The sequence below is a fragment of the Rhinopithecus roxellana genome, chromosome 5 (genome assembly GCF_007565055.1).
Source record: "Rhinopithecus roxellana isolate Shanxi Qingling chromosome 5, ASM756505v1, whole genome shotgun sequence".
Taxonomy (NCBI): domain Eukaryota; kingdom Metazoa; phylum Chordata; class Mammalia; order Primates; family Cercopithecidae; genus Rhinopithecus; species Rhinopithecus roxellana.
In genome coordinates this window covers 39,292,513-39,312,886 of record NC_044553.1, presented here as the reverse complement: position 1 = coordinate 39,312,886, position 20,374 = coordinate 39,292,513, and the positions used below count along the sequence as shown (strand labels likewise).

The window sequence follows — 20,374 nt, the reverse complement described above, 5'->3', positions numbered from 1 at the left end:
CACAACATGGTAGCTGGCCTCTCCCAGAGCGAGTGATCCACAAGAAGGGGCAGAGGCAGGGCCATTCCATATTTCATGACCTGGCCTCAGAGGTGACATTGCTTCTGTTGTATTCTGTTGGTCACACAAAACAACCCTGATATAAAGAGGAAAGAGACTATAGAAAAGTGTGACTACCAGGAAGCTGGAATGATTTGGACTCCAAGTCTCACTTGGAGTGTGGCTCCCGCAGCTTAGTACTTTTGATGTCTATTTTTATGTAACATGTATTGAACATGAAGCTATAAACTGAAGTCACATGAGATATTCTATAGGCTGGTTATGGTGGCTCATGCCTGTAATCCCAGCACTTTGGGAGGCCAAGGCGGGAGGATCACTTGAATCCAAGAGTTCAAGACCAACCTGGGCAACATGGTGAGACCTCGTCTTTACAAAAATACAAAAATAGAAATAAAAAATTAGCTGGGCATGGTGGTGTGTGCCTGTAGTGCCAGCTACTTGGGAGGCTGAGGTGGGAGTATCGTTTGGGTGTAGGAGGTCAAGGCTGCAGTGAGCTGAGATTATGCCACTGCACTCCAGCCTGGGCAACACAGTGAGACCCTGTCTCAATAAAAAAAGAGATATTCGGCTGGGCGTGGTGGCTCACACCTGTAATCCCAGCACTTTGGGAGGCAGAGGCGGATGGATCACCTGAGGTCAGGAGTTTAAGACTAACCTGGCCAACATGGTGAAACCCCATCTCTACTAAAATATACAAAAATTACCAGGGCATGGTGGCAGGAGCCTGTAATCCCAGCTACTCGGGAGGCTGAGGCAGGAGAATCACTTGAACCCAGGAGGCGGAGGTTGCAGTGAGCTGAGATCATGCCATTGCTCTCCAGCCTAGGCAACAGAGTGAGAGTGTTTATTTTTTTCTCAAAATCATACTTATTCTATAAATCATGTTTTTATGATCAGCATAGTTTTCCCCCAACCCCTGCCTTGTGCTCAGTTTTTCCAAAAGCAGATTGGTTTGCTTTTTTTCGTAACCCTTGTAAAACTGGATATACTCTAGAGAATCCACAGCCTGTAACGTCTGTGTCAGTTTTGCATTTGATAAGACACATGTTATTACTCTCCTGGATTACCTACAAATCTAGTATGTCACATTGCACTTGCTTTTTTTTAAGATCAAAATAAATTGATCACTTGTGTATTTTACTATATTAAAGAAACACTGGAAAATAAAACAAATAAAAACCTTTTACTCCCACCATCCTGTCACAACCATTATTATTACTTTTTCTTTTGCTTTTTTCTTTTCTTGAGATGGGGTCTCACTCTATTACCCAGGCTGGAGTGCAGCTTACTTCAGCCTTGACCTCCTAGGCTCGAGTGATCTTCCTGCCTCAGCCTCCCAAAGCACTAGGATTATAGATATGAGCCACCTTGCCCTGCCTGTTATTATTATTTTAGAGCACTTCTTTCTAGTCTTTTTCAAGAGCTTATTCTTACAAGGTGCTTATCAGGATATCCATGTTGCTCTCTAGCCTTTCGACTTCTTAAATCCAGACAAGGTAGGCTTTGTGTTAGGTTTTCTGTCACTCACATGCTGCTGTTGGAAGGGAGGACCTTCAGCAGGGCTGGGCACACCCTGTCCATCCTGCTCTGTTCCATCCTGGATGTGGGTGTGGGGAGGAGGCTGGAAAGCAGGAAGCCTCTGGAACAGACTTGGACTCATCAACAGCCTTCCTGCTTAGATGCAGGAGAGTAATCACCCCAGCCACGTGGGATTAAGGCTTGAGGGTAGAAGCATATTTTCTGTCTTGGTACGTAGGCCCCTGCACATAAATCTGTGCTCACCGAGGAGACCACACTTAGTTTAATGAGACCCCAGAGCACACAGTGGGTGGCACACACAGGGCTCCAGAGCACACATGGGGGGACAGGCAGGCAGTGAGGTGGAAGAAGCCCCTAACGTGGTCGCTGATGTGGGCAGTGCATGGAACCAGTCCCCAGCCATTAGGGGCTCCAGGTGTGGAGGACCCCATGATACAGGCGTGTGGCCCCACTCCAGTTTCTGTGCTACAGGCTTGCCGAATCCACCCCACACATTGTGTGTGGCCATTTAGGCAGAAATTAAGACCAGAAGAACCAATGTGCTTTGGAATCTCAGAAGGCCCCAAACCACCAACTTTGACCTTGCTTCAGTGTCCATCTGCCATGCATGGCATTAACACAGAAATCTTCCATCAGATCATGCAAAGCAAGCAGCTGTGTCACTGCAGATCCAATCTTGCGTCTGCCCTTAAGTGATGTTTTCCATCCATATCTCTGCCACCTCGTTCACCAAAATTTGGCCCCAAATGGCTTGAGTTATTAAAAAATCAAGCCTGCCATAGAGGCTGTAGATTTCCCATCCCTGAGGATCCAATCTCCTTCCACTGTCTGCCCAGCAACCTGCATGCCACGGTCTGGGCAGAGGACTGCTTTGCAGGGACCAGGGCTCACATGGATTTACCTCTAATGGGTTTTCATTACAAATAGATGATGCTGGGCCGGGCGCGGTGCCTCAAGCCTGTAATCCCAGCACTTTGGGAGGCCGAGACGGGCGGATCACGAGGTCAGGAGATCGAGACCATCCTGGCTAACATGGTGAAACCCCGTCTCTACTAAAAAATACAAAAAACTAGCCGGGCGAGGTGGCGGGCGCCTGTAGTCCCAGCTACTTGGGAGGCTGAGGCGGGAGAATGGCGTGAATCCGGGGGGCGGAGCTTGCAGTGAGCTGAGATCCAGCCACTGCACTCCAGCCCGGGCGATAGAGTGAGACTCCACCTCAAAAAAACCAAACAAACAAAAAAACAAAAAACAAAACAAAACAAAAAAACCCAAATAGATGATGCTATAGTCACAACCCACACCCACAGGAGGCTGCAGCTGGGTTGCAGTGAAAGTGGCAGCATTCTCTGTGGCAGGGCCAGCTCTGCGTTCACCCTGGCAGGGAGTGCTGTTTGCTTACTGAACAGCTGCCCACAGGGGTTCTCACCACAATGGCGCATATCTCAGCGTAGGTGCGAAATGTCAGAGCTGGAGCTGTGACATCTGTGAGCCCCTGGAGGAATTAGACTGATCTCAGGCCCATTCAGCCCCCTCCGCAGCTGTCCCTGGCGGAGAAATGGACAGGGAATGGGGAGAGGGGTTCCTGGATGGTGCTGCAGGGACCATGGGCTCCAAAGCAAATGGGAGAAAGGACTAAGTAGTGGAGATGTTGTGGGAGAAAAAGATTTATTATTTACCTGTCAGGTCCCTAAAGGTAATGTCAGGTTTATCTTTCCTCTGTATAATCTGTTGACATTTAGCGTATGGCAGGTGATGATAGTGTACCAACAGTTTGTGCATGGTTTGTAAATGGTATGAAAGAAGTGTCTGTGTGTTGTTTCCTGTTGTATCTTTCCAAGGAATGTAAGGTTGAAATCCTTCAGCTCCACTGGGACATCCAGCCCCTCCCACACTCACTCCGCTTTTTTTCATGGAAGATTAGGGAGTCTTGATTATCCAGATCCTCATTCCGGCTTTCCACTTCACACTGCCCTGCTGGACACAGCTTTTATAAGGAATTCTCAGCGGTAATATGTAAGAACTTGACAACCTCTGAACTGTTTGCTCTTCTCCCTCCAGGATGGGAAGGTGATCGTGTGGGATTCCTTCACCACGAACAAGGTGAGGCGTTGTTCCCAGCCACATTAGGCACTTCAGAACCCCAGCCTAGTTAAAGGTGCTCTGGTCCAGCTGCCCGGCCCTGTCCTGATTTTTCTCCATGTGTCCCTGCAAGCAGTTTTCTCTAGGGATGGCTCATCCGTGTTTGAACAGCTCAGCCAGCCCATTGCAGCATTTATTCCCCTCTCACCCCTAGAGGACTATTAGAGCCACTATAGGGGCTGCCAGTACCAACACAGAAATGGGCAGAGCATGGAAAACTTGTGTCCACATGTGCAACTGCATGTACTATTTGTCTTCTGAGTGATAAGAGGCACCGAAATCCTCCATTCCCTCCCCTCTGTTTGACCAGACTGCATAGCCCTGTGGGAATGAACACATGGAGGGTGGGGAAGACGAGGCTGCAGTGGGATTGGGCAGAGCTACCCTGTCATGCAGTCTGATCCCCTTGCAAGTCTGGTCTGGGCATGCACAGCTCAACTTAGATTTAAATTTTAGCTCTTAATGAACGTTGAAGACCAAAGCCTATGTGCGGGTATGCTGGCACACCTGCATTGCATTGGCATTTACAATAAAGAGTATTGTGTATTAAATAAGAATTCCTATATTTATTTAGAAAGCCTTCCTTTATGCTATGAAAAACATGGGACCTGTCTCTGTCTCATAGTGAACAGCAGCCATATTCCGCATTGTCGAATGTGTTTAGTCACTGTCGTGGGAAGCAGCTGGTGACATGACCTGGTCAAGTGAGGGGCCAGAACCGTTTTGTAGAGTCGAGTCCCTAATGGGCAGTCCCCTGGGGAATACAAATGACAGCTTAACAATTTGCTCAGGGCTTTGCTATACAGCGCCTAGCTCCTTGGAAGCCTCCGTCTCTCCCAGAACTCCTCAGCATCTTCTGGACTGTGCAGGAGTGTAGTTGCTTCTGTTTACACCTATCATGGCTTAGAGCACAGACTGATTTCTAGGGAGCCGAGGGTGCCCCTTGTGGCCCGTGGCAGGGAATACAGCCGTTACTTGTGAGGAAGGGGGCCTGGGATACCCTGTGCTGACAGTGGCTACCTCAGCTCGTTCTCTGGTGAGCAGTAGATTATTCTTGGCCTCTGAAAGCTTACAAGACTGCTATTGATAATAGTGTTTGGGCAGGCAGTATTGGGGCCTGTGTTTCCCCACGAAAACACATATAACAGAGAAGAAGGCCAGCACTTGAGCGTACATTGGAAGCATGAAGAACTAAGCGCGCCCGTCCCTGGCTGCTGGCTGGCTGAGTCACCTCTGTCCTCCTGCACGCAGATATGCAAACAACAGAGCCATATTTCCAATACATCTGAGCCTGAGGTCTTATTCCCATGGGAGACGTGGACCCTGGTCCTGGTTTCACCACCACCAAGATGTGCGACCGCGTGCAGGCCAGCCGCTTGTGCCCACGATGGTTCTTATTCTCCTCTGTGAAGCCAGAAGCCAGGGACTGTGGCGTTTAGTTCTTAATATTTCCATTTTACCAGTTCTCATTATCTGTGGGCACAACCAAAGATCGCCCTCCCCTCCCCGCACCCATTCATACCTTCCCTGGGATGGTTTAGGTCCCACAGTGGACACAGGCTCTTGCAGACTGTATAGGGGCTCTTGCAGCCCCTATAGTGGCTCTAATAGTCCTCTAGGGGTGAGAGGGGAATAAATGCTGCAATGGGCTGGCTGAGCTGTTCAAACAAACTGAAAATACATCTATAAAAAGTCATTCCAGAGTGTATTTTGAAAATGGAGATCAGAGTAAACAAGGAAACGTATGTATCTGAAAGGAGATTTGGGACATACCTTTCAAAGCAAAGGGGCCCTGATAGGCAGAAGAACAAAGGGAGTATGACATTAAGAAGGAAGTAAAACATGAAGGGTTTTTTGTTTTGTTTTGTTTTGTTTTGTTTGCTTTTGTTAGTTGAGCTTTTTAACTTTTCGAATATGTGACATAAAGTTGATTATGAGAGTCCCCTCATAAGTCTTGAGCCCATCTTTACCCTCTACCACTTCCTTTTGAAACTATAATGTAATTCAGTAGGCATCTGGTGATTTTATTTTCTAAAATTTAAACATTAAGATTTTTGTGGCCAGGCACGGGGGCTCACACCTGTAATCCCAGCACTTTGGGAGGCCAAGATGAGCAGATCACTTGAGGTCAGGAGTTCGAGACCAGCCTGGCCAACATGGTCAAACCCCATCTCTACTAAAACTACAAAAATTAGCCAGGCGTGATGGCACATGCCTGTAATCCCAGCTACTCAGGAGGCTGAAACAGGAGAATCGCTTAAACCTGGGAGGCGGATGTTGGAGTGAGCTGAGATTGTGCCACTGCACTCCAGACTGGCAACAGAGTGAGACTGCATCTCAAAAAAAAAAAAAAAAAAAAAAAAAAGAGTTTTGTGTGGAAGTGCTAGTTGTCCACTCTGTGCTATGTTTCAGGAGCACGCGGTCACTATGCCCTGCACGTGGGTGATGGCATGTGCTTATGCCCCATCGGGATGTGCCATTGCTTGTGGGTAAGTTGGAGCTACGGCAGCTTTTCAGATTTTGTGTTAACCATAAAATACTGTTTTCTTAACAAAAACAAGCAAACAAACAAGAACTCGTAGTTTTTGTAGTTTACTTGTGAAGCAGCATGCTAAATCCTTCCCTGAACTTGGTCAAAGGAGAAACCGTAAGCCGGCACAGTGGTGCCTGCTTGTAATCCCAGCCACCTGGGAGGCTGAGGTGGGAGGATCACTTGACCCCAGGAGTTCAAGTCCACCTTGGCAACAAAGCAAGACCCCCATCTCTTTAAAAAAAAAAAAAAAAAAGAACCATGAAACTCTCTTTCATAATTATTTTCATTACAAACTGACAGTATCTCAAACCTATCTCATCTCTCAAACCTATCTCCTCTCTCAAATGCTTTTGGCAGAACTATAAACGTTGCAAACATTTTGGAAAGCAACTTGGTAATCTCTGTCAGAAGCCTTGAAAAACTGATAGCCTTTGATCTGGTGACTCCACATCCAGGAACTCATTTGAAAGGAATGATGCGAAACATAGAAAAGCCATATGGACAATGACATTAATTGTAGTATTTTTAAAAATAAAGCAAAAAACACCAGGCGTGATGGCTCTCGCCTGTAATCCCAGCACTTTGGGAGGCAGAGGCAGGAGGATCACCTGAGCCCAGGAGTTCGAGACCAGTCTGGGCAATGTGGTAATAACAACTTGTCTCTACAAAAAAAAAAAAAATATATATATCTAATTAGCTGGGTGTGGTGGTATACACCTGTAGACCCAGCTATTCTGGAAGCTGAGGTGGGAGGACTGCTTGAGCCTGGGAGGTTAAGGATGCAGTAAGCTGTGATCATGCCACTGCACTCCAGCCTGGGTGACAGAGTGAGACCCTGTCTCAAAAATAAAATAAAGCAAAAAAAAAAAAAAAAAGAAAGAAAGAAAAAAGGAACCAACATACCCATCCAGGAAAACTTAAGTGAATTGTGGTACATGAATTGAATGGAATATCATACAGCCATTAAAAAGGAAAATTCTTAATTACGCTATATGAAAAGGGCATCAAGATTACTAGGAAGAGTGTGCCTTATTCCCTATTCTCCTGGAGCTCAGTTTAACAGGTTTGGCAATGAGAACTGAAACTGACATAATTCCTGGTCCCTGTGTTGAACAATTCTGAGACCATTCAAAATATTTCTGCCACAGTATCTCAGCCATGTTTTTAAAAAGAGGCATATTAGGCCAGGCGCAGTGGCTCACGCCTGTAATCCCAGCACTTTGGGACGCTGAGACGGGTGAATTACGAGGTCAGGAGATCGAGACCATTCTGGCTAACATGGTGAAACCCCATCTCTACTAAAAATAGGAAAAATTAGCCGGGGATGGTGACGGGAGCCTGCAGTCCCAGCTACTCGGGAGGCTGAGGCAAGAGAATGGCGTGTACTGGGGAGGCGGGGCTTGCAGTGAGCCGAGATCGCACCACCGTCCTCCAGCCTGGAGACAGAGCAAGACTCTGTCTGAAGAAAGGAAAAAAAAAAAAAAAAAAAAAAGGCGTATTATAAAGGCTGGGAGGAACTATACCAAATAAAATAGTAGTTCTTTCTGGATGATGGGACTATGGGAATTTTTCTCTTTATAATCAGGAAGAAAGAATTTTATTTTAAAGAGGAAAAGCCCGAGTCCCCAGGCAAACGTTTTGGAGCCCTCTTCAGCCAGTCACACCAACCATCTTCTCCAGTGTTCCCACCCTTTGGGTGGATGCACTGGGGACATATTCTCATTCTTCTTCCAGTGGCCAAGACCACATGTCCCTTTGGAGCCCATGTTCACATACATGTATTTCACTTTTTTTTGTTTTTTTTTTTGCGATGGAGTCTCGCTCTGTCACCCAGGCTGGAGTGTAGTGGTACGATCTTGGCTCACTGCAGCCTCTGCCCCCCAGGTTCAAGCCATTCTTCTGCCTCAGCCTCCCAAGTAGCTGGGACTACAGGCATGCACCACCATGCCCAGGTAATTTTTGGAATTTTTTTTTTAACAGAGATGGGGTTTTACCATGTTGGCCAAGGTGGTCTCGAACTCCTGACCTCAAGTGATCCTCCTGCCTCGGCCTCCCAAAGTGTTGAGATTGCAGGTGTTAGCCACTGCACCTGGCCCATATTTTTTAATTTTTAAAATAGCTCAAAAGTGGATTATGTCTCCACTTTATAGATGGATGCCAGTATTTATATAAAATTTATTACCATCTACTTCCTAAAAGGATAAGAGGTGCTATAATAAAAGATATATATGTAAACATATATATATATACACATATATATATATTTGTACTACATGTGTAACACATCTATTAGAGAAAGCAAGCAAGGGAGAAATAGGCCACAATTATAAGGTTGGTGCAAAGGAGTTTAGCCAACTACAGTTAGCAGGCACAGTTCCAAGAGTGCCCCTTACTTCAGATCCTGGCTGCAAATTTGAGGGTCCCCACAACCCCAGGAATTCTCTAAAACAGCTCGCCAAACTCATGAAAGTGCTGTACTTAACTACCACAGTTTTATTACAGTGGAAAGATACAAATTAGAACCAGCCAAAGGAAGAGACCCCTGGGGCAGAAGCCAGAAGGCATCTAGACATGGAGCTGCCAGTCATCGTCTCCCTGGGGTGGTCGCTGACAGCCTTGTTTCCTCTTGGCCATGGTGTATGATAATACATGCAGAGTATTGCCAGCTGGGGAAGCTCCTCTGAGCCTTAGGTGTCCAGAGGTTTTATTGGGGGCTTGACCACACACTGCCTGTGTGGTTTACCTTTAGTCTCCAGTCTCTCTAGAAGTTCGGGCAGATACCTTTAGTCTCAAGTTCCTCTGGAGATCAGACCTGATATGACGCATCCGAAAGCCCCCATCATAAATCACATTATTAAACTGGTGGCCAAAGCCCCCAAGCAAACCAAGCCACTCTTACCAGGGAGGACATTCCAGGGGCCCAGAGATCACTTCCAAGTAGCTGAGGGCAAAAGCCAGACCTCTCCTGCAGTGTCAGTTCTTCACTACTCAGTAGGAATCATAAGTTCTCCACATTTTTTTAAATCCTAGGGTAATACGTTTCTAATTGGACATGAATTTTAGCAGATGCATTGAGCTGGGTGTGTTACATAATACCTCAGTGTCCAATATTGAACTATTAGATACGCAGTTCTAAATTGTAGAAAGAATATATTGGGTAGGCCCTTCTGCAATGTATAGTGAATATGATAACAGTGAACAATGTCTTCAGCAGTAGTTTAGGTAATGATGCTGTGGCTGTTTCTTAATTTTACCCTCACTAAATGGAATGCAGCGGAAGAATTCCCATGAGGGTAGTGGGATGGAAGGAAGAGAGCAGCATTACCAGGCCCAGATAGATAGCTTTCTGGTAACTTAGCTTGGTGCAGACACAGAGTTCAGAGTGGAGGGATGGCTGGCACCCTGATCTTTGTCATCTGTTTCCCCACCTTGCCATGTGGGAGGTGCTAGCACCTTTCCTGGCTGCCTCACTGGCTGTTACAAGGGCCAAAGCAGAGGAAGTTCAAGGTATGAACACTTATGAAGGCATTTTTTAAAATATGGGGGTCTAGTGGATGAGAGAGCGTCCAAGATGAAACTAATACTCCTTATCGCAGGTAGAAGTACCATCTCCCCTTCCCAGACCTTTCCCAAAACTGCTAAGAGCAGCTGTGATTCATTTGAGTTTCTAGTGGTAAGTCTGACATAATGTTTCCCAACCATGACTGTATGACATCCCTGCAACTGTATTATCACATAGACCTGCACTGATGCCACATTCTCTAAATGTCATCGTAGGTAGTAATGGGGTTATTTTTTATCTTAATTTACCTGGCTCCTGGTTCTCTCGCTCAGTTGTTTCCAAACTTGAAAGCTAAAACCCAAATAGTATTGGCACAATCCCCTTTCCCCAAAAAATGTGTCAATTGATTATATATACAAGTATTTCTTATTTAAGAGCCATATCCCCAAGAAGCTTTCATTTAGGTGTTGTATACTTACTACGAGCTCCTGTGTGCAAGGCACTGGGCCAGGTGTCATCATGGAATTCAAAGATGAATACGTAACCAAGATCACAACATTAGTTGGGTACTAAAGCAGAGATTCAACACTGGATGCATCACCCAGCAAAACCTTCCTGCTTCTCATACCAATGCGAATAACCCTAAGTAATAAGTATCTCAACAGAAATTACTCAGGACGGGGAGGACATATCCCAGCTCAGGGGTCAGGGAGGACCATAGTCCACAGCATGCTTGTCCCTTACCATAGCCTAAGTGCAAATCATTCTCTGCACATTCTTTTTTTTTTTTTTTTTTTTTTTAAGACAAAGAGTCTCACTCTGTTGCCCAGGCTGGAGTGCGGTGGTGTGGTCTCAATTCACTGCAACCTCTGCCTCCCAGGTTCAAGCAATTCTCCTGCCTCAGCCTTCCAAGTAGCTGGGATTACAGGTGTGTGCCACCTCACCCAGCTAATTTTTGTATTTTTAGTAGAGGCAGGGTTTCTCCATGTTGGCCAGGGTGGTCTTGAACTCCTCACCTCAGGTGATCTGTCTACCTTGGCCTCCCAAAGTGCTGGGATTACTGGCGTGAGCCACCACGCCCAGCCTCCCCGGCACATTCTATAAACAAGTTTGCCAAAGCTAATTACTGGTAAGAAACTACCCGAGAATACACCTGTGCATCTCCCAAGACGCTGGAAAAGCAGAAGGAAACCTTGGCTTTCCCAGTGTGTCAGAAAAAAGTGACCCCATCTTAAATATTGTTCCCTACAAAAAGAAAGCAGAGCACCTTAGGGTAAGGCTGGGGTTAGGTCTCTGGGGGGGAAAAGAATAAAGTGAGCCTAGGATATTTTCTTGTTCTAGAAAGTAAAGGAACATTCAAGGACCAATAGGCGTCACATATAAAAAAAAAAACAAAACAAAAACAAAACAGGAGCTGACTTGAAGAGGCCCCAAATTTGGGGTAATTTGAGCATCAAATGTAGTAATGATAATAATGGATCATGATACAATTAAGAAGAAAAATTTATGGGTGTACAGTGATGGTGGGAAGGAGGATTCTTCATTACAGAAAAACACCAGCTAATAAATATGGAAGACATTATCAAAATAAATCACCCTTTTGCATCCCTAAAGTAATATTTGATTCAAGCAAGGGTAATCATGCAAAGTTTCTGTATGAAAGTGGTTGAGGAAAGGATATTTTTGTGGTCTCAAAATATCACACCACAGATTATCACTGATTATGAACAAATTACCTTTACACTGGAGATATCTAGTGGTCCACCTTAACCAAGTAATCAAAGTTGGCTTCACCAATCTTGGAAGAGACATTACAAGCCTTCTGACATGAAGCAATAAGAAAGAAGTACACAGTAGCACCTTGATACTCTTATTGCCAGAATGTTCTACAGTACTTGAATCTAACCATTAAGAAACCATCTGACAAATCCACCATATACAACATTCTGTACACAGCCAATCTAAGATTTCCTGTCATGAACAACAAACAGTAGGTAGAGTCTGTTCTAGATTAAAAGATCTTAAAAAGATGTAACAACTGAATGTAATATGTGAGCCTTGGCTGGGCCCTGGATCCTGGCAACAATTGGGGAAGATTGAATCTGGCTGGCTTATTGAGTGATGTTATGGAGGTTTTGTTGATTTTCTCAAATGTGATAAGGATGTGGTAGATAGGAGACTGTTCTTATTTTTAGGAGATGTAAATTTGCAAGTGGAAGTGTTCAGAAGGAAAATGTCATATCTGCAGTTTGCAGTGAAATGGTTCAGAATTTGCTCCTGCAGATTCGACAAAATGTTAAGTCTGTGAATCTAAGGGAAGGGATCTGGGTATTCAGTATACTATTTTTTTTTTTTTTTTTTTTTTTCAGTTTTACAGTAAGTTTGAAAATCTTCAAACTGGCCGGGCGCAGTGGCTCACACTTGTAATCCTAGCACTTTGGGAGGCCAAGGGAAGATTGCTTGAGGCCAAGAGTTCAAGACCAACCTGGGCAACATAGTGAGACCCTGTCTCTATTTGAAAAAAAAAAATCTTCAAAGTAAAAGTTGGAGGAAAGGTTACAATATGATACTGCTAAAGAGAATATGTTGAAAAGTTTATGTGATTGGGAAAGTAGACACATTTTCTGTTACTCTGCATTAACCTGTGGTACTTCTTTCTTTCCATCCTAGTGGTTTGGATAATAAGTGTTCTGTGTATCCCTTGACGTTTGACAAAAATGAAAACATGGCTGCCAAAAAGAAGTCTGTTGCTATGCACACCAACTACCTGTCGGCCTGCAGCTTCACCAACTCTGACATGCAGGTAAATAAGCGGCCCCCGGTGTCAGGTTGACCTGCCAAGGAGCACTAAAGAGGAGCCGAGAGGAGAGGAAGCTTTTGGCATCTCTCTGAACAAGATGGGTGTGCTCCAGTAGTTTGCTCTAAGGGGAAGCTCCCATTGTTTCTCATCAGTTATTATTATGATTTTTAATAACATGAGAAAGTTGGGGCTAGATTGTTGATAGAGTTGAGATAAACTTTATGGCATATTGAAAATCCTCCTCTGATTGACTTGGCGAGGGTGGGAGTAGAGCAGGGAACCCCCTGGGGTGGAGGCAGTTACTGTGCCCTGGTCTGCGTGCTAACGTGTGTAAAGCTTCACTGAGCTGTTGGGCTTCAGAGCTGTGCACTATATGCATCTCACTTTACAGTCCTGTTTTAACCAACGCAAAAAGAAAATGCTTCACCATATTAAATCTTTGCTCTACTTTGAATACACTACAGTGAAAACACAACCTTTAACAGTTTGACCAAGTTTTATTTAGCAAGTGGTGAAAGCACCGCATCATTTATTTATTCACACTTATTCAGCAAATCTTCTCAGTACCTACTACCCACATTGCCAGATACCACATGGCTCTGGGGCCAAAAGCTCAGTCTTGGCCCTCAGGGACCTTCATGAAAACCAGTAATGGTTGGACAGTGGGGGAACTGGGGAGCTCCGAGCAGGAGGGGTTGGTCACAGACTTGCTGCTGTCAGTGAAAAGGGACCGCTGCCACTCCAGGCAGCCACAGCGTGTGAGGGAGCACGGTGGGAAGCAGGCAGCTGAGAGGTGGGTGGGGCCAGATCCCAGGGCTCCCTGAGTGCCTGGGCTGGACCCTATAGGTGGCAGGAGCTCTTGAGGGGTGAGTCAGATTTTGGTTTGTTTGGAAGAGGAGGGTGTCTGAGTTAGATTGAAGCCTTCCATAGTTTACTCTGGTTTCAGCGATTGATGTCAGGAGGGATGGGGAGGTTAGAAGCAGGGAGGTCAGGTGGCTGGGTAGTTGTTCAATTGCTGATGGGGGGATGTTGGGACTTGCAATATCGCCATTGTGCACCTGTTGTTTACACCTAATTTTTGAGCCTAACCAGGAATCTTGCAGACTTGTTCAGCAGGGGGCACTGTGGCCACTGGCTGGCTGCAGTGGCCAAAACCAGATGTCTTTGGGCCTGAGGCAAACCAAAGCAACAGAGGACATTTAGGCTGGATGAAGGCAGGCTCAGGGGGCTACCACGACCATCAGGCATCTGAAGCCCCTCTGTGGAGACCCATCCGCCTCACTCTGTGTTGCCACAGGGCAGGGTCGGGGATGAAAGGGGGCACCTCTGGGTTAAAAGGTGCTTTCTTTTCCAACAAGTAGCTTAGCCAGAGATAGAGGGAAGTCCCAGCTGGCTACCTCGGCGGAGACGTGGCCTGGGAGGCAGAGCAGGTGAAGGGTGGCTCCGGAGGCAGACAGCAGGATTAGATCCTGGCTCCGCCATGTTCTAGCTAGTGATCCTAGACAGCATTTGAATTTCTGCATGCTTCATTTTTCTCACCTGCACATGAGGATAAAATCTGTAAAGTATTAAATCTGTCCTGCATAAGGTTTTCTGAGACTTAAACGAGATGATTCATGTAAATAGTAGAGTCCCTGGTAAATATCAGTAAGTGTTAACTGTTATTATTTATTTGTTTGTTTGTTTGTTTTTTGAAACAGGGTCTCACTCTAGTACCCAGGCTGGAGTGCAGTGGCACAGTCTGGGCTCACTGAAGCCTCCACTACCCAGGCTCAAGTGATTCTCCTGCCTCAGCCTCCCAAGTAGCTGGTGAGCCTGTAGTGGGTCTGCAAGCATGCGCCACCATGCCTGGCTAATTTTTGTATTTTTTGTAGAGATGGGGTCTCGCTGTGTTGCCCAGGCTGGTCTTGAACTCCAGAGCTCAAGCGATCCACTCGCCTTGGTCTCCCAAAGTGCTGGGATTATAGGCGTGAGCCATCACACCCAGCCAATTTTATTATTATTAACACAAAGCTTCATGGGTGATTGTGATACACAGCCTAGTTTGGGTACTACTGAACTCATGAACCTCCAGCTTTCTTCAATCCCTGGGATCTAGGATGATGAAAGAGAAACTCAAGTGGCTGGTATGAGACTATGGTATTAAACCTACAAATTGTCTGCATTCCAGAACAAATGAGTGACAATGAGTTAGGGGTTCTGTTTAATGCTTTTATGTGAATAAATGTTTGGCCTTTAAAATTTATTTTTACTTACAATGAAGATCACAAACACAAAATTGAAAAGTATTAGAAATCTACTTTTAACTTTTAAAAACTATTCATTTTTTTGATCAAACAGTATGGTATGAAAATTTCCTAAATTAAAGATCAAGACTGGGTCGTTGCTTAAAGAAAATTGTTTGGACCTGGTGTCTCAAAATAAACTGTAAGTTATTGCAAGTGTTAGGAAAATGGTGAGTTGGAACAACCACTAGTGGGTGTGGGCCAGGAGAGATTGCGGGAATTCAAGCATCTAACAAAATATTAATACCCAAATTCAGCCTCGGTTCAGGTTCTGTGTGTCCATAAGCTACTTTGCCAGCTTAAGTCATCTTATTGGATGTATGCAGGCCTCCTGAAGGAAGTCGAGGCTGGAGGGGGTCCTGTGGACAGCCAGTGGGTTCAATGCCAGGGCGGGAGCAGATTCCCCTCCTCTTCTTGTAATTTGTTCCTTCCCTGCAGGAAAAAAAAAAAAAAAAATCTCATTTTTTTTTTCTTTTTTTTTTGAGACCAAGTCTTACTCTGTTGCCCAGGCTGGAGTGCAGTGGCGTAATCTCAGCTCACTGCAACCTCCACCTCCCAGGTTCAAGCAATTCTCGTGCCTCAGCCTTCCGAGTAGCTGGGACAACAGGTGTGAGCCACCACAACTGGCTAATTTTTGTATTTTTAGTAGAGATGGAGTTTTACCATGTTGGCCAGGCTGGTCTTGAACTCCTGACCTCGGGTGATCCGTCCACCTCAGCCTCCCAAAGTGCTGGGAAAAAAATGAGATTCTTTATGTGCAAGGCCTAACATATAAGAGAGAGGGGAAGAAAAAGGCAAAGGGGGCAAAAGGTGAGGAGGAGAGACCCCATCAGCAGCTGGAAATTGAAGGTGTGGTGTGGTCAGTGGGTGCATTGCGTGCTGTCAGCACATAAGGCCTGATTCCTCTTTTCTTTCCTCAGCCATCAGTAATCACCCGCAAAGGGCTATCTTGCGGCCACTTACACTGCAGGAGCCACTTCCTCCAGTCTTATCACTCCACCCAGGCCCTGTGGAGCAGCCAGAAGGCAGGGAGTAGGAGGCTCTGCTATCCAGAGCTTCTCCCTTGCAGATCCCCTCCATTGCTGTCAGTACCCAGCTGTCTCCAGGGCTCTGTGATGCCGCCAGCTGGGCCTATGAGGGCCCTGAACTCTGAGTCCTCACTGCCTTTCTCCCAACCCCAGGAAGGTATGCTCAGCCAGAGCCCAGGCCTCACACACACTGGCAGTGACAGCCCCGCCCCCATGTCTTTCCCCCCGGCACCCCTGTTTGCCTTTACTCTATGGCTGACCTTTGTACTTGTAAGCTATCTAGAGGCTCTTTGGGCCTCCGCCAGAGTTTCCTAAAATATACGTTTGCTCTTCTCATTCTCCTGCCCAGAAGCTTCCAGAGTACCCTCTTGGCTTCAGGCTGAGTCCCCACCTGTGAACGGACTCACCTTTCATTTAGTGTAGCCATAGGCCCCCCTGGAGTTTCTCTCTCCCCTTCCCTTCCTTCACCTGGCCAGCTCTCACTCTTCCTTGAAGACCAACTCAGATATCACCACACTGGATTTGGGACCCTCCTGTGTGCACACCTGGATCCAGTCACTGGATCCCAGTGACTGCAGGGCCACAGAGACTCATAGAAGCCCGATACTAGGAGTCAGGGCGCCTGGGTCAGGGCTTTGCTGCCTGACTGTAAGTTGCATCCTGTATCAGTTGGGCATAGTGCACAGTGGTGTTTGCACTTCCCTTCCCCAGGATGGGACAAGCAGTAGATGAAAAAGTTTGCAGTGTGTATGCAAATGGGAGGGGCGAGTCTTTCTGTGGACAGCCTGAGAATAAGGACAGAGAGCTGGGCCAGCTGACCTTGCCACGGGTCCTGTCTCACCTCCATCAGGAGGCAGTGGTGAGATACCCATGCTGTTGTCTTCGATCCTTGTCCACTGGTGATGTCAACTCCCCAAGCAAACATCAGAAATACTTGCAACCAAGCAAAGCTAAGCTTATCTGACCTCCTGCAGTAAGGGAGAACCTCCACTTGGCAGAATCTTAGTAGGGTCTGAAAATGGAGGAATTAGGGAAGGATACTTAGAGGATTTCAGGGTCCGGGCGTGGTGATTTGAAGGTGGGTCTTGCAAAGCTGTTTTAGCTTTGGATTGGTGAGCCCAGCAAGGGAACAGTCTTGAAGTGAGTCTGGATGAGCAAGCTGTTAATCTTGTTAAGTTGTCTAATGGATTCACAGTCTTTTCTCCCAGGAGCAGGTATTTTCTGCAGCAAGCAGTAAAGTTATTTTTACTCAGTCTCAGTCTGGTTTAACATAGTAACAGGAAAGTTGGCCTGGTCCCAGAATTGTTTAACACAGGGATGGGGAATTATGTTGGTTTCATTCTTGCTGGCAATCCTATTAAACTGAATTCTGGGAGAACAGAAACTGAGACACAATCTTTCTTTAAACCCTCATGCATTAGCAGAGTGCCTGGCAGACACTGTCAGCACACAGCAAATGTTTCTTAAACCTATGTATGCATGAATATCCTCTTGCACCCATCAGTGGTCCTGGGAAGCCTCTGGACAGCACTATGCTTGGGAAAAGCCACAGAGAACGTGTCCAACAAGATGCTTCTTAGACCCCTGCTGCTCCCGGTGTGTCCTGTCACCAGGCTCAGCATTTCCTGGGAGCCTGTGAGAAGTGTAGACTCTCAGGCCCCACCCCAGACTCTGTATTAGCAAGCAGCCCAGTGATGTGTGTGCATCAGTAAGAAGCACTTTAAGTGTCTGGCCCGCACAGCAGTGGGAGGCATCAAAGGTTTCAAACATGCAGCAGAGACTAACGGACACTTCCTACGAGCCAGGCATGTGTAGAGCCCTGTAGGTACCACCATGAGGCCGCCAGGATTTCAGCTCTGCAGGGAGGCAGGCACATAAACACACCACTCAAGGACTGTGAGAGTGTAGGAAATGTACTTTTTCCTTCTTTGTATAGGAGAGAGATTTCTGTGCATGAACCCAGATACAGCAGGTGTGTCTGCGTGCGTGTGTGTGTGTGCGTGCGTGCGTGTGTGTGTGTGTGTGTTTTAGAGTCTGCTTTTTCCTGCGGAACGTTAAGCCTCTGATTGACTGCACCTGGCAGAAGCAATAACCACAGCCACCCACTTCCTGTCCTTTTCTGCGGGCAGATCCTGACAGCGAGCGGCGATGGCACGTGTGCCCTGTGGGACGTGGAGAGCGGGCAGCTACTGCAGAGCTTCCACGGACATGGGGCTGACGTCCTCTGCTTGGACCTGGCCCCCTCAGAAACTGGAAACACCTTCGTGTCTGGGGTAAAGACCCAACGGAAACTCCCTAGGGCTCCTGTGTCCACTAAGGAGGCTTATGGTGGCAGTTCTTGTCCATTCCTGGGATTAGCCTAGGCACTTCCCTAGAAGGGACTGCAGGAATTGTCCTCAACTCCCCACTAAACCCCCAGCTCCTGCAGTGACCTCACTGGCTCCAGGCCCCTCTTGGGGGCTTGGTGGGCAGCTACAGGGCTGAGCTGTGAGGGCCTCCTTCTGTTCTGCCACTGATGTTAGCAGTCTACAGAGTAATCTGGAATGTTCTCCTGTATGAGTGCTGCAACTCAAGGTGTATATCTGCCACATTTTAAAATGTCATTCCTCAAATAAATAGCAGAGACTTAGCATCTGAGAGCATCAGAGATGCGCACAAGGGCACAGCAGGTCAGATGGCTACTGAGCTGAGGCAACGCTGTGATGCCGCCAGTGCCTTGGGGCCTGTGGGGCACTCTCCCACCCCACCCCTGCCAGCCACTATCCTCTCTCCCATCACAGGGTGCAAGAAACAGAGGCTTTGAAAGCTCAGAGTTGGCAGACAGGGCCACAGAGACTCAGAGAAGCACTAGACTAGGAGTCAGGGCGCCTGGGTCGGGGCTTTGCTGCCTGACTATAAGTTGCATCCTCTATCAGTTGGGCATAGTGCACAGTGGTGTTTGCACTTCCCTCCCCAGGATGGGGCAAGCAGTAGATGAAAGAGTTTGCAGTGTGTATGCAAATGGGAGGGGCGAGTCTTTCTGTGAACAGCCTGAGAATAAGGACAGAGAGCTGGGCCAGCTGACCTTCCCACGGGTCCTGTCTCACCTCCGTCAGGAGGCAGTGGTGAGACAGGACAGTGACGCACACACTGCCAGGTGACTTCTGCAGCTGGGACACATAAGGGGCCTTTGCTCCAGGCTGCCCACACATCGATCCTGGGAGCCAGGCCAGGGCTGTATGAGCTGTAGTTAGCAGGGACCCTGATTTTCTTCCTGGGTATTTGGCCATGTGTAGATGTTTCACCCCTGTGCCTTGGTATCTCTGTGTTTATCTCTCCTCGACTCTACTGTGCTTTTTTAAAATTACTGCTATTACTATAGATCATATTGTCTTTTCAGAGCACTAAACTGCATCCAATTTCATGTCCTCTAAAGATGTGAAGGCCTTTCTGGTTTCTTTGCCCACATTTTCAGTAAAGACACTCGGGCCACGGGCCTTCCTCGGATGTGTGACGGTGCTTCATTACACACCTCCCTCTGCTCCAAGATGAAACCAATAACTTGGACACCAATTTTAAGCTGTTACTTTTTGACTGTTTAAGCTATTTGATCATTTAAGCTATTTGACTATTGAGAGTCCACATTCTGCTTCTTGAGCTTGATAACATGACCACCCTGCAGGAACTTATCAAACTGCTCCCAGAGCCTTGATAGGATAATGGGAAAACCCTCATGTTAGCAACCTGAAGAGAGCGTTGACTTTACAGGTGTTGAGGCAGACGTCCAGGGAGGTGACTCGCCTAAGCCACCCGGCGCGTCAGTGGCAGCACCCTGATGGGCCTCTGGTTTGCGGATTCCCAGCCCAGCATGCTGCTGAGGGTGCAGGTGGCCTGGGGCGCCTGGCTCTCCAGGTTTGCTGAGGGCTGCTCCATACACCGAAGCAAAGCTGGGATTCTCAGCTGCTCCATTTGGGCACTGCCAACCCATTAATGTCACAGCTAGAGAGGGCCCACCACACACCACTGCCTGCCTGCCTTGCCCTCTGGGCTTAGGGAGGCAAGTATAAAGAGAAGAGAGAAAAGAGGGAAAATCAAGGGAAGGGAGATGCCCGGGGGAGGGTAAGAAGGGTTTGCCTCCATTCAGAAATGCTCAAAAGAAGAAAACAAGCTAAAAGAGGAAACTGAGTGCCTTCCCTCCTGCCTCCCATCCCAAGACCTAGTTCTAGGCTGCTAAGGGCTTTCTGACTGAGGAAACTGCCCTCAGGTAAAGCTAGTCTCAGAAAAGTGTGTTGTCAACCATTTGCTAATGGGAAATAAATGGTCTCTGTTATATAACTGGGACTCATGCCTTATCTATAGACATTCCTTGAAGTGGCCATAACTCTGGGTAATTTTGCATTTGTAGGGATGTGACAAGAAAGCCATGGTGTGGGACATGCGCTCCGGTCAGTGCGTGCAGGCCTTTGAAACACATGAATCTGACATCAACAGTGTCCGGTCAGTGAGTAG

General features: G+C 46.9%; 1 protein-coding gene across 1 annotated transcript in view; it reads left to right on the top strand.

Moving 5' to 3' along the window:
* Positions 1 to 20,374, top strand: part of GNB5 (G protein subunit beta 5) — a 55,293-nt gene that overhangs the window by 23,842 nt on the left and 11,077 nt on the right. The window contains exons 3-7 of the mRNA XM_010361391.2: positions 3,658 to 3,699; positions 6,151 to 6,227; positions 12,444 to 12,576; positions 18,016 to 18,159; positions 20,271 to 20,362. Of these exons, the coding sequence (XP_010359693.1) occupies positions 3,658 to 3,699; positions 6,151 to 6,227; positions 12,444 to 12,576; positions 18,016 to 18,159; positions 20,271 to 20,362 (488 nt within the window). The remainder of the gene's footprint in view (positions 1 to 3,657; positions 3,700 to 6,150; positions 6,228 to 12,443; positions 12,577 to 18,015; positions 18,160 to 20,270; positions 20,363 to 20,374) is intronic.